Source organism: Pelophylax lessonae, assembly GCF_965119305.1.
Source record: "Pelophylax lessonae genome assembly, chromosome: 13".
NCBI classification, from domain to species: domain Eukaryota; kingdom Metazoa; phylum Chordata; class Amphibia; order Anura; family Ranidae; genus Pelophylax; species Pelophylax lessonae.
The window spans coordinates 116,880,933-116,895,063 of NC_138780.1; the positions used below are offsets into that span (position 1 = coordinate 116,880,933).

Sequence of the window (14,131 nt, forward strand, 5' to 3'; positions counted from 1 at the left end):
GTATTGAGGTACTGTGCATGAGGCTTTCCTTTAATAACCTCTGATTTTAACCTAAGCGTAGATTTTTTTTACATTGCAACGTATCAATTCTTTGGTGTGATAGCTACATTAGTTTTCTTTTTTTTATACTTTCTATTCTATATTTTGACCTGGTGATCTGGCCAGTAAGCCTAGGTTTACACTGATGCAGTGCGGGATTCGCAGCAATTCCTGTGCGTTTCCCACACCGCATCACAATGGCGCTCTGTTCATGCGTACCACTGGGGGTATCAACGCTAGGGTAACGGCACCCCGAAATTGGTTCGCAAAAGGCAGTGCAGGTGGCAGAATCGGATCGCATAGGTGGGACCACCCACGCAATTTGATTCCAGCGTGGCAAAAAGAGGTGCATGCTAGGGATCGACCGATTATCGGCAATGCCGATATGTCGAGGGCCGATCTGCACTTTCCCCGATATATCAGAATCGGCCCCTGAGGTTACCGATATTTCGGGAAAGTGCTGTTCCAGAGTGATGCCTGCAGCTAGAGGCATCACCCCGCTACCGGCGTCCATAGCCGACGGTCGGCTGTCTTGTAATGACATGTAATGCTCGGCTGTCATTACAAGGAGCGGGAGGGGACGTCCCCACCCACCGGGAGACCCTGGCATCCTCTGCCAAAGAGAAGACCCGATCAATGTTGCATTCGGCTCTGCCCAGGTCTCCTTGTAAAAACCCGGAAGTGATGTCATGACATCACTTCCGGGCACTCTGCGCCAAATTAAAAAAAAATGACAGCATTCAAAACAGCCAAACTTGGCATTTGGAATGCTTTTAAGTGCAGAGGAGGGGTTTGGGGTCTTTTAGAACCCCAGATTCCTCCACAACAGTACCTGTAAAAAAAAGAAATGTGTTTAAATGTCCGAGAAAATCGGCCGATACCGATATGCGATGACCAAAATATCAGTTTCGGCAATAAAAAACCGATATCAGTCGATCACTAGTGCATGCATCTTTTTCATGTGATTGGTGTGCGATGTGAGCCATATAAATAGCATGGGCTCAAATTTCACTGCAAAGAATTGCATGTGATTTGAACAGAAATGCGGTGCAATTCCTATCCGAATAACATGTGGTTCGCCACACCGGTGTAAACCTAGGCTCAAACTGTTCTGCAGATGTAGCAGTTAGAGGGTTGAGACAAACCATTTAATACCAACAGGGATACTTACAGTGATCGGCTTTTATTTATGTAAAACCTTTATCCCAAAATGAACAAAACTGTTGCTGTAACTCCTTGCAAAGTGTAAGCTAGAGTTTGGCTCCAGTTTGTTAGTGTATCTAATGAAATGTGCTAGTCCATCTAACAACCCCCTCCCCCCCAGACTAACACTGCTACTGTCCAAATGTGATCCCTGTGCTCCTTCATCCAGAGTGGGGGCACTCTAATACAGGGGGTGTGTTACTGGCCAGATCACCAGGCGAGAACAAAGGGAAAAAAGGCAAAGAAAAGAAAACTAATGCAGCCATCACATCTGATTGATAAGCTGCAATACATTACATTTTTGGTGTTGGGTTTAACACCACTTTAAAGCTGAACTCTAGACAACTACAAAAGACAAATGATACTGCTCTATGACCAATTTTTTAATACAAGCAATGTTAAATACAGTAAGGCTGGAATGTGAGAGGAAGAAGCAGTATAAGGGGCCAATCATTTCATGTGTTGGCAAGAAGCTTGCTGATAGGAAGAGAAAGCAGAGTGACAGAGATGAGCTCCTTCTCTTTTTTACTGGAGAGTTGAGGACAACCTGGGCTCAGAGGAAGTGGGTAGAATGATGCTGCCAGCAGACTGAGGGCATCTGGTGGCTGAAATGAAGTACTGCAGGGAAAATTGCTTGACTGACAGTAACTATTTCAGAAGCAGCTCTGGTTTTATCACTTAAAAAGGAATTCATTTTTATCTCCTTTTTTTTAGCTATAGAGGAACACTTAGGATGATAAAGGGCCAGTACACAGCTATAGTATGGCTGAGGATGGTGATTGCACACTGGGTACCATCGCTGTCTAACTAGTCACCACCCTTTCCTTGCTGCATAGTCCATAGGGCTGTGCTGCAAATCTCTGCCACACTTCTCCCTGCCTGATAAAAGCAGCCACTGCAACCACACACAATCCCCCGACGATGGGTATTTGATTACTCTAGTCCGCTGTTCCCTATGTTTATAAGCCACCCGAAAGCCACGCTGTTTGGCGCTGCTGTTCGGACATTGTAGTTTTTTCTTTCTTCTCATTCCAGAACTCCTTGCGCTGACCGAACATCAAAGAACCACAACTCCCGGCATCCACCTCGCCGTGGAAGCCCCACCCTACGCTTTCAGCACAACTAGGCAGTGCGACGAGGGGGAAGGCCCGTCTCCGCCCAATCAGAGAGAAGAGGGCCGGCGTCCAGGCAATCACAGCTCTGGAAATGAGGCCGAGGGAGGGGCCATAGCGGGAGTAGGTTGAGAGGTCGTAGCGGAGGGAGGTAAAAAAATTAGTCGGTGCTGATAGTCGGTCTGTGGGTGGAAATGCCGGTTCATTCCCGAGAGAAGAAGGAGAGTAACCACAATGACATGGAGGTGGATTACCCGGAGAATGATGGCAGCAGCTCCGAGGATGAGGACACCGACAGCTCCAGCGGCAGCGAGGAGGGAGACAGCTCGGGTAATGATGATGGGGGGTATAGTACTGTTCCAGCTTCACCCAATAGAGGGCACTGCTGGAGGGTCCTCCCTTCACCCGGGGCTGGTGATGGAGTACTGTGCACCCCCCTGAACTCCTCTCTATGTCACAGTCATGGCCGATGTGACGATCCTGCCCCCCACTACTGTCTATCCTGACATACAAGTGTGACGATGGCTTCTATAGTACTGTGTGTGTGTGTGTGTGTGTGTGTGTGTGTGTGTGTATACATGTACGCACTTCCAACTGCTTTTATCAGTGTGGGTTACTGTCCTCAGTTTTCTCCCCCCTCCCCTTGTCCTCAGTCCCCCCCCCCTTGTCCTCGGTCCCCCCCCCTCCCCTTGTCCTCGGTCCCCCCCCCTCCCCTTGTCCTCGGTCCCCCCCCCTCCCCTTGTCCTCGGTCCCCCCCCTCCCCTTGTCCTCGGTCCCCCCCCTCCCCTTGTCCTCGGTCCCCCCCCCTCCCCTTGTCCTCGGTCCCCCCCCTCCCCTTGTCCTCGGTCCCCCCCCTCCCCTTGTCCTCGGTCCCCCCCCTCCCCTTGTCCTCGGTCCCCCCCTCCCCTTGTCCTCGGTCCCCCCCTCCCCTTGTCCTCGGTCCCCCCCTCCCCTTGTCCTCGGTCCCCCCCCTCCCCTTGTCCTCGGTCCCCCCCCCTCCCCTTGTCCTCGGTCCCCCCCCCTCCCCTTGTCCTCGGTCCCCCCCCCCTCCCCTTGTCCTCGGTCCCCCCCCCCTCCCCTTGTCCTCGGTCCCCCCCCTCCCCTTGTCCTCGGTCCCCCCCCTCCCCTTGTCCTCGGTCCCCCCCCTCCCCTTGTCCTCGGTCCCCCCCCTCCCCTTGTCCTCGGTCCCCCCCCTCCCCTTGTCCTCGGTCCCCCCCCTCCCCTTGTCCTCAGTTCCCCCCCCTCTTTTACTGTCCTCAGTTTTCTCTCCCCCCTCTTTCCCTGTCCTCAGTTTTCTCTCCCCCCTCTTCCCTTGTCCTCAGTTTTCTCTCCCCCCTCTTCCCTTGTCCTCAGTTCTCCCCCCCCCCCCAGTTACTGTCCTCAGTTCTCCCCCCCCCAGTTACTGTCCTCAGTTCTCCCCCCCCCAGTTACTGTCCTCAGTTCTCCCCCCCCCAGTTACTGTCCTCAGTTCTCCCCCCCCCAGTTACTGTCCTCAGTTCTCCCCCCCCCAGTTACTGTCCTCAGTTCTCCCCCCCCCAGTTACTGTCCTCAGTTCTCCCCCCCCCAGTTACTGTCCTCAGTTCTCCCCCCCCCAGTTACTGTCCTCAGTTCTCCCCCCCCCAGTTACTGTCCTCAGTTCTCCCCCCCCCAGTTACTGTCCTCAGTTCTCCCCCCCCCAGTTACTGTCCTCAGTTCTCCCCCCCCAGTTACTGTCCTCAGTTCTCCCCCCCCCAGTTACTGTCCTCAGTTCTCCCCCCCCCAGTTACTGTCCTCAGTTCTCCCCCCCCCCAGTTACTGTCCTCAGTTCTCCCCCCCCCCAGTTACTGTCCTCAGTTCTCCCCCCCCCAGTTACTGTCCTCAGTTCTCCCCCCCCCAGTTACTGTGCTCAGTTCTCCCCCCCCCAGTTACTGTGCTCAGTTCTCCCCCCCCCAGTTACTGTGCTCAGTTCTCCCCCCCCAGTTACTGTCCTCAGTTCTCCCCCCCCCAGTTACTGTCCTCAGTTCTCCCCCCCCCAGTTACTGTCCTCAGTTCTCCCCCCCCCAGTTACTGTCCTCAGTTCTCCCCCCCCCAGTTACTGTGCTCAGTTCTCCCCCCCCCAGTTACTGTGCTCAGTTCTCCCCCCCCCAGTTACTGTGCTCAGTTCTCCCCCCCCCCAGTTACTGTGCTCAGTTCTCCCCCCCCCCAGTTACTGTGCTCAGTTCTCCCCCCCCCAGTTACTGTGCTCAGTTCTCCCCCCCCCAGTTACTGTGCTCAGTTCTCCCCCCCCAGTTACTGTGCTCAGTTCTCCCCCCCCAGTTACTGTGCTCAGTTCTCCCCCCCCAGTTACTGTGCTCAGTTCTCCCCCCCCAGTTACTGTGCTCAGTTCTCCCCCCCCAGTTACTGTGCTCAGTTCTCCCCCCCCAGTTACTGTCCTCAGTTCTCCCCCCCCAGTTACTGTCCTCAGTTCTCCCCCCCCAGTTACTGTCCTCAGTTCTCCCCCCCCAGTTACTGTCCTCAGTTCTCCCCCCCCCAGTTACTGTCCTCAGTTCTCCCCCCCCAGTTACTGTCCTCAGTTCTCCCCCCCCAGTTACTGTCCTCAGTTCTCCCCCCCCAGTTACTGTCCTCAGTTCTCCCCCCCCAGTTACTGTCCTCAGTTCTCCCCCCCCAGTTACTGTCCTCAGTTCTCCCCCCCCAGTTACTGTCCTCAGTTCTCCCCCCCCAGTTACTGTCCTCAGTTCTCCCCCCCCAGTTACTGTCCTCAGTTCTCCCCCCCCAGTTACTGTCCTCAGTTCTCCCCCCCCAGTTACTGTCCTCAGTTCTCCCCCCCCCAGTTACTGTCCTCAGTTCTCCCCCCCCCAGTTACTGTCCTCAGTTCTCCCCCCCCAGTTACTGTCCTCAGTTCTCCCCCCCCAGTTACTGTCCTCAGTTCTCCCCCCCCAGTTACTGTCCTCAGTTCTCTCTCCCCCCCCCCCAGTTACTGTCCTCCGTTCTCTCTCCCCCCCCCAGTTACTGTCCTCCGTTCTCTCTCCCCCCCCCAGTTACTGTCCTCCGTTCTCTCTCCCCCCCCCAGTTACTGTCCTCCGTTCTCTCTCCCCCCCCCAGTTACTGTCCTCCGTTCTCTCTCCCCCCCCCCCAGTTACTGTCCTCCGTTCTCTCTCCCCCCCCCCCCCCAGTTACTGTCCTCCGTTCTCTCTCCCCCCCCCCCCCAGTTACTGTCCTCCGTTCTCTCTCCCCCCCCCCCCCAGTTACTGTCCTCCGTTCTCTCTCCCCCCCCCCAGTTACTGTCCTCCGTTCTCTCTCCCCCCCCCCCCAGTTACTGTCCTCCGTTCTCTCTCTTCCCCCCCCAGTTACTGTCCTCCGTTCTCTCTCCCCCCCCCCAGTTACTGTCCTCTGTTCTCTCTCCCCCCCCCAGTTACTGTCCTCCGTTCTCTCTCCCCCCCCCCAGTTACTGTCCTCCGTTCTCTCTCCCCCCCCCCAGTTACTGTCCTCCGTTCTCTCTCCCCCCCCCCCCCAGTTACTGTCCTCCGTTCTCTCTCTTCCCCCCCAGTTACTGTCCTCCGTTCTCTCTCCCCCCCCCCAGTTACTGTCCTCTGTTCTCTCTCCCCCCCCCAGTTACTGTCCTCTGTTCTCTCTCCCCCCCCAGTTACTGTCCTCCGTTCTCTCCCCCCCCCCCCAGTTACTGTCCTCCGTTCTCTCCCCCCCCCCCCAGTTACTGTCCTCCGTTCTCTCCCCCCCCCCCAGTTACTGTCCTCCGTTCTCTCTCCCCCCCCCCCCAGTTACTGTCCTCCGTTCTCTCTCCCCCCCCCCCAGTTACTGTCCTCCGTTCTCTCTCTTCCCCCCCAGTTACTGTCCTCCGTTCTCTCTCTTCCCCCCCAGTTACTGTCCTCCGTTCTCTCTCCCCCCCCCCCAGTTACTGTCCTCCGTTCTCTCTCTTCCCCCCCCCCCCCAGTTACTGTCCTCCGTTCTCTCTCTTCCCCCCCCCCCAGTTACTGTCCTCTGTTCTCTCTCCCCCCCAGTTACTGTCCTCAGTTCTCTCTCCCCCCCCCCCCAGTTACTGTCCTCCGTTCTCTCTCCCCCCCCCAGTTACTGTCCTCCGTTCTCTCTCCCCCCCCCAGTTACTGTCCTCCGTTCTCTCTCCCCCCCCCCCCCAGTTACTGTCCTCCGTTCTCTCTCTCCCCCCCCCCCCAGTTACTGTCCTCCGTTCTCTCTCCCCCCCCCCCCCCAGTTACTGTCCTCCGTTCTCTCTCCCCCCCCAGTTACTGTCCTCCGTTCTCTCCCCCCCCCCCCAGTTACTGTCCTCCGTTCTCTCCCCCCCCCCCAGTTACTGTCCTCCGTTCTCTCCCCCCCCCCCCAGTTACTGTCCTCCGTTCTCTCTCCCCCCCCCCCCCCCCAGTTACTGTCCTCCGTTCTCTCTCCCCCCCCCCAGTTACTGTCCTCCGTTCTCTCTCCCCCCCCCCCAGTTACTGTCCTCCGTTCTCTCTCTTCCCCCCCAGTTACTGTCCTCCGTTCTCTCTCCCCCCCCCCCAGTTACTGTCCTCCGTTCTCTCTCTTCCCCCCCCCCCCCAGTTACTGTCCTCCGTTCTCTCTCTTCCCCCCCCCCCAGTTACTGTCCTCTGTTCTCTCTCTCCCCCCCCCCCAGTTACTGTCCTCCGTTCTCTCTCCCCCCCCCCCCAGTTACTGTCCTCCGTTCTCTCTCCCCCCCCCCCCCCAGTTACTGTCCTCCGTTCTCTCTCTTCCCCCCCAGTTACTGTCCTCCGTTCTCTCTCTTCCCCCCCAGTTACTGTCCTCCGTTCTCTCTCTTCCCCCCCAGTTACTGTCCTCCGTTCTCTCTCCCCCCCCCAGTTACTGTCCTCCGTTCTCTCTCTTCCCCCCCCCCCCCCAGTTACTGTCCTCCGTTCTCTCTCTTCCCCCCCCAGTTACTGTCCTCTGTTCTCTCTCTCCCCCCCCCCCCCCCAGTTACTGTCCTCTGTTCTCTCTCTCCCCCCCCCCCCCCAGTTACTGTCCTCTGTTCTCTCTCTCCCCCCCCCCAGTTACTGTCCTCCGTTCTCTCTCCCCCCCCCCCAGTTACTGTCCTCCGTTCTCTCTCCCCCCCCCAGTTACTGTCCTCCGTTCTCTCTCCCCCCCCCCAGTTACTGTCCTCCGTTCTCTCTCCCCCCCCCCAGTTACTGTCCTCCGTTCTCTCTCTTCCCCCCCAGTTACTGTCCTCCGTTCTCTCTCCCCCCCCAGTTACTGTCCTCCGTTCTCTCTCTTCCCCCCCCCCCCCAGTTACTGTCCTCCGTTCTCTCTCTTCCCCCCCCCCAGTTACTGTCCTCTGTTCTCTCTCTCCCCCCCCCCCCCCCAGTTACTGTCCTCTGTTCTCTCTCTCCCCCCCCCCCAGTTACTGTCCTCTGTTCTCTCTCTCCCCCCCCCCCAGTTACTGTCCTCCGTTCTCTCCCCCCCCCCAGTTACTGTCCTCCGTTCTCTCCCCCCCCCAGTTACTGTCCTCCGTTCTCTCCCCCCCCCCCCAGTTACTGTCCTCCGTTCTCTCTCTCCCCCCCCCCCCCAGTTACTGTCCTCCGTTCTCTCTCCCCCCCCCCCCCAGTTACTGTCCTCCGTTCTCTCTCCCCCCCCCCCCCCAGTTACTGTCCTCCGTTCTCTCTCCCCCCCCCCCCCCAGTTACTGTCCTCAGTTCTCTCTCCCCCTCCCCCCCTTGACTCTATCTGGATCCAGATCACGGGCTGCTTTTTAGTGATGCCTGTTAGAGGAACTGCACCCTCTGGTATCTACTAAAATCAATGCTGATGATTAATATTGCTTCCACTGACACCAGTGCTAGGGATTATTTCATCCACTGACACCAGTTTCGGGGACTATTATTGCGCCCCCTGACATCAGTGCCGTGGGGTTGCTGTTGCGTGCCCAGACGCCACTGCCCTACATCCAGGTTCAACCGATTCAAGATATTCAGATTTGAAAGCTCCCTTAAAATCAGAACGTTCTTCTCTACACAACCCCAGACAGCAACAGTACCCAAGGGGGAACATTTTAAGCTGAAGAGCAAATTCATGCTTCCTGGACAGTACCAGTCCATTGAGAGTTACACAAGAACTGTAAATCACAATGTCTGTACTAGGATCTGCAAGGGGACTTCTACCAATCTTGGTCCTGAAGAACTTTCAGATTTAAAAACCTTAAGGATTGACAAAAGCAGAAAAATCAAACCTGCTGATAAGGAGCAATCTTTATGGACTACGCAAAATATAGGGACAGTAGGCTTGTGACGGTATCAGATTTTCATGCTGCGATTAATTGATTAAGGTTTTGCCACGGTATACGGTATTATCACGGTATTCTATTATTAAATTTAAATTATTAAATTTCTACCTCACTTGAATTTCATTGCTGAATTTAGGGGCTTTGGTTCACTTATGCACATTATTATATAGTCAGTCAGTACAGACTCTGTGAACCAGGCCTAAAATAGGTCATCAAGCAGTGTCTGGCCTAACTGGTGATAACTGGTCCTGGCGCTCGGCTCCGATCCGATGGCCTGGTCATTAAGAGGGCAAATCCTTGTGGTCAAGAAGTGGTTAAACCTGAAGGAGGTGTTGTTTATAAATTACTTTACTATTGCTTTAGGCTTGGTTCACATGTATGCGGGTTGGTGGTTCACATGTATGCGGGTTGGCGGTTCACATGTATGCGGGTTGGCGGCCCACATTTGCACAGGCATAGCAGCCCATTGATTTGAACGGGCTGCTATGCCCTCATTTTCCGCAGAAAAAAGGTGCATGCAGCATTTTTTTAAAATTCAGTGGCCTTGAAATCCATCCTGCTTTTGCACCATGCGACTAACCTGCAGTTCCTGCTCTGGCAAGCTTTCTGCATTTTTTGTATACGTGGGCACGGCATTTAAAAACAGTTTGCGTGTGCAGCAACGGCAGGTGAGTCGCATGGTGCAAAAGAAGGATGGATTTCATGGCCACTGCATTTTTTTAAATTCTGCATGCACCTTTTTTCAGCTGAAAACGCAGGCATAGCCGCTCAAGCCCATTCACATCAATGGGCTGCTATGCCTGTGCAAATGTGGGCCCCCAACCCGCATACATGTGAACCACCAACCCGCATACATGTGAACCAGGCCTAAAGCAATAGTAAAGTCATTAATAGATAAAAACACCGGTCCTCCTGCAGGTTTAACCACTTCTGGATCGCAAGGATTTGCCCCTTTAAAGACCAGGCCATCGGATCGGAGCGCCAGGACCAGTCATCACCAGGTAGGCCAGACACTGCTTGATGGCTATATAATAATGTAATGTGGGCTGCTATGCGTGTGTGTGTATATGTATATGTATATATATATATATATATGTGTGTGTGTGTGTGTGTGTGTGTGTGTGTGTGTGTGTGTGTGTGTGTGTGTGTGTATATATATATATATATATATATATATATATATATATATATATGTGTGTGTATATATATATTAGAGCTGCACGATTCTGGCCAAAATGAGAATCACGATTTTTTAGCTTGGAATAAAGATCACGATTCTCTCACGGTTCTCTGTGTAACAAAAAAAAAATTGGGATAACTTACTGTTACGTTTTTTTTTTTTTTATTATTCATTAAAGTCTATTAATTGCGTTTGAAAGACTGCTGCGCAAATACAGTGTGACATAAAATATTACAACAATCGCCATTTTATTCTGTAGGGTCTCTGCTAAAAAAATATATAGAATGTTTGGGGGTTCTAAGTACTTTTCTAGCAAAAAAAAAACTGATTTTAACTTGCAAGCAACAAGTGTCAGAAAAAGATCCAGTCTTTAAGAGGTTAAACTTCCTTTCTCCCTGGCAGAGGGAAGGAAAAGATACAAATGTAATCATTTTTGTTTATAGTTATGCTGAAAGGCATTAGCTGTGTGAGTGAATGAGTCATCCAGCTCACTGAAATGTATCAATTCACAAGTCAGACTGAGGAGCAGAGAAACTCGGTATTTTAAAAATGCCACAATAACAATACCGTGGCTATGCAATACCGCGATATATCGAATTACCGAAAACTGGCATATGTCTAAGGGACAGTATGCAATTGATGTTGGCAGATACCACAAGCTATGTGCAACTTGCCAATGACCCCATACACAGCACAAGAAATGCTTTAACATATTTGGTTGGATTTAGCCGATCAAATGAGTAGATCTCCTTGGACACTGCTGAATTCCTGATGAATGAATATCCATGTCTACCAGTGAACTACAGATTGCCTAAAATCCACAAGGGTTACTAATCCGCTTAAGTTTCGTCCCATTGTGTCTGGTTCTGGGTTAGTCACTCAATCTTTGGCACAATGGATCAATTTTCAGCCAGTAGTCAAGAGCTTACCAGCTTATGTCAGCGACACAAGTGATTTTCTGGATACACTAGCAAAATTCTCAACTTTTGACAAGAATTGGCTATTAGCAACTATGGATATCTAATCCATATGCACCGGCATACCCAATGCGGCCGGTTTGGCAGCAGTATATTTATTTTCTAAATTGAATGTCCAGAATCTCCCAGTTGATTTTTTGATCGAATGTCTGCACTTTGTGCTTGAAAACTGGTTCCTTACATTCGAGGGTAGAAAATATACCCAAATACGAGGTACAGCTAAGGGCAGCTCTGCAGCCCCCTCGTTTGCAAGGTTATTTGTTGGTTATATGGAGGAATGTGACATTTTTAAAACAACTGCTTACTCTGAACATGTTAAATGCTGGTTAAGATACATCGACGATATCTTTCTGATCTGGGGATGGTAGGGAGTCTAAATTTTCTCCGCTTTTGTTAATAACTTGAATGTGATTTTTTTTTTTTTTTCCCTGTGATTTTTGTCTTCAATCTAGAGATTTCAAAGTATCACTTACATTGATGATATGATTAGGAAAATGCATGGGTCACACGATTTTGGCAAACAGACAGGAGGAACACCTTGCTCCATTACATTGCACACCCCAAACACCTTTTTAAACAGCCTTCCTATTTCCCAGTTTGAGTCTTGAGCATCTACTCCAGTGAAGATGAAAGAAACCGGCAGCTTGAGATCATGTACAAAAAATATTCGGAATGTGGTTATCCCACACCTGTACTTGCTAAAGCCATGATGAGAGTCACCATGAACAGCTCTAAGACATCGAAAACTGGGAATAGGCCACTGTTTAAACACAGGTTTATTTGTGAATTCCGAATGGATCAGACATGCAGCTACACTGAACCTGAACCTTTTTCGAGCTAATGATACCTTGATGACTGTGTTAAAGAACCCACCATTATTGGTTCACAAACGTGGAATGTCTTTAAGAGACCCTAGACCTAAATATGCTAAACCAGTCACCAAGATATCACCAAAATTATTACAAAACAGGGCTGTTACAAGTGTCATCATTTCAAGGTTTGTAACTCTTGAAGCGGAGTTCTAGCCAGTTTGAGCATTTTTTTTTTATATCACCCCCGTGATAGTTGCCAAAAATGTATTTGAAATTGGCATATGCTGCATGTGCTAATGTTTTCCGTGTTAGTACTCACTGTAGCCTTCTGATCCAGCAAGTGTCCATTCTGAGTGTGGGCATCTGAAGCCCACTAGGAGTCTCTTCCCGGATAAGGTGCTGCTGGCTACCCAGCAAGCAGCTCTTGATCTCGTGCATGTGCAGTGGGACTTTATCACAGCCGTAGCCTAGCCTAGCATTGCGTCATTTCTGCTTTAGAAGTAAGGCGATGCTAGTCGTGGTGGATGCCCATTGGCTCCTGGGATTGCTTACACTGGTATCTCAGGAGAAACACCAGGTAGATGAAATAAGGGGTATAGTAACCAAGCACATTGACCATTCTGTAGGGGAAGGTAACCGTGACCGTCTTCTCCTACATAGGGAGGCTTACTGGATTTACATATTGAATACGGTACAGCCCAAGGGCCGTTCTTTCTGTTGGTCTATTTTCCATCTTTTAGTTTGGTCCCTCCAGACCCCCCCCCCCCCTTTTTTTCCTCCTGTTTTCTCTCTGATCCCTATCAGTTTCTTCTTCTGCTTTCCTTCTTTTTTTTTTCCTCTTGACTTTTTCTCTACTCGGTTTAAAACAGTCTTTGGATAAAATGATAATTTTGGCTTTGCATAGTGATTAGTATTCCCTTGCATATATTGTAATTCCTTACTAAATACTTGATTGGTAATTCTCTGGGTATCCATATTGAATGGGTATCAGTTAAGGCATGAGTTATCATTGTTTTTTTTTTTTTTTCTTTTTTTTTTAAATTGTCAGCTTTTTTTTTCCCTTATAGCGCAGAAAATAAAAACCCAGTGGTGATCAAATACAAAAAAAAAAAAAACATTTGGGTACAGCATTGACCCTGCATTCGCCACTAGATCTGGTCTCCCACAGTACACAGACCATGGAAAAACAATTACATAGAAACATAGAATGTGTCGACAGATAAGAACCATTTGGCCCATCTAGTCTGCCCAATATATCTGAATCCTATGAATAGTCCCTGGCCCGATCTTATATGAAGGATAGCCTTATGCCTATCCCATGCATGCTTAAACTCCTTCACTGTATTTGCAGCTACCACTTCTGCAGGAAGGTTATTCCATGCATCCACTACTCTCTCAGTAAAGTAATACTTCCTCATATTACTTTTAAACCTTTGCCCCTCTAATTTAAAACTGTGTCCTCTTGTGGTAGTTTTTCTTCTTTTAAATATGCTCTCCTCCTTTACCGAGTTGATTCCCTTTATGTATTTAAATGTTTCTATCATATCCCCTCTGTCTCTTCTTTCTTCCAAGCTATACATGTTAAGGTCCTTTAACCTTTCCTGGTAAGTTTTTTCCTGCAATCCATGTACTAGTTTAGTAGCTCTTCTCTGAACTCTCTCTAGAGTATCTATATCCTTCTGGAGATATGGCCTCCAGTACTGCGCACAATACTCCAAGTGAGGTCTCACCAGTGTTCTGTACAGCGGCATAAGCACTTCTCTCTTTCTACTGCTTATACCTCTCCCTATACATCCAAGCATTCTGCTGGCATTTCGTGCTGCTCTATTACATTGTCTTCCCACCTTTAAGTCTTCTGAAATAATTACTCCTAAATCCCTTTCCTCAGATACTGAGGTCAGGACTGTGTCAAATATTCTATATTCTGCCCTTGGGTTTTTACGTCCCAGGTGCATTATCTTGCACTTATCCACATTAAATTTCAGTTGCCAGAGTTCTGACCATTCTTCTAGTTTTCCTAAATCCTTTTCCATTTGGCGTTTCCCTCCAGAAACATCAACCCTGTTACATATCTTTGTGTCATCAGCAAAAAGACAAACCTTACCATCGAGGCCTTTTGCAATATCACTTATGAAGATATTAAACAAAATTGGTCCCAGTACAGATCCCTGAGGTACCCCACTGGTAACATGACCTTGTTCTGAATGTTCTCCATTGACTACAACCCTCTGTTGTCTGTCACTCAGCCACTGCCTAATCCACTCAACAATATGGGAGTCCATGCTCAATGACTGCAGTTTATTGATAAGTCTTCTATGTGGGACAGTGTCAAAAGCCTTACTAAAATCTAGATATGCAATGTCTACTGCACCTCCACTGTCTATTATTTTAGTCACCCAGTCAAAAAAATCTATAAGATTTGTTTGACATGATCTCCCTGAAGTAAACCCATGTTGTTTTTCATCTTGCAATCCATGGGATTTAAGATGTTCCACAATCCTATCCTTTAATAGGGTTTCCGTTAATTTGCCTACTATTGATGTCAGACTCACTGGTTTATAGTTGCTCGATTCC

General features: G+C 50.3%; 1 protein-coding gene across 1 annotated transcript in view; it reads left to right on the plus strand.

Annotated features, from left to right (window-relative positions):
- The first annotated feature begins 2,432 nt into the window (after nt 1-2,432).
- Nucleotides 2,433-14,131, plus strand: part of BRMS1L (BRMS1 like transcriptional repressor) — an 87,831-nt gene continuing 76,132 nt past the window's right edge. Inside the window, exon 1 of the mRNA XM_082275618.1 lies at nt 2,433-2,684. Within this exon, the coding sequence (XP_082131744.1) occupies nt 2,549-2,684 (136 nt within the window). The 5' untranslated portion in view covers nt 2,433-2,548. The remainder of the gene's footprint in view (nt 2,685-14,131) is intronic.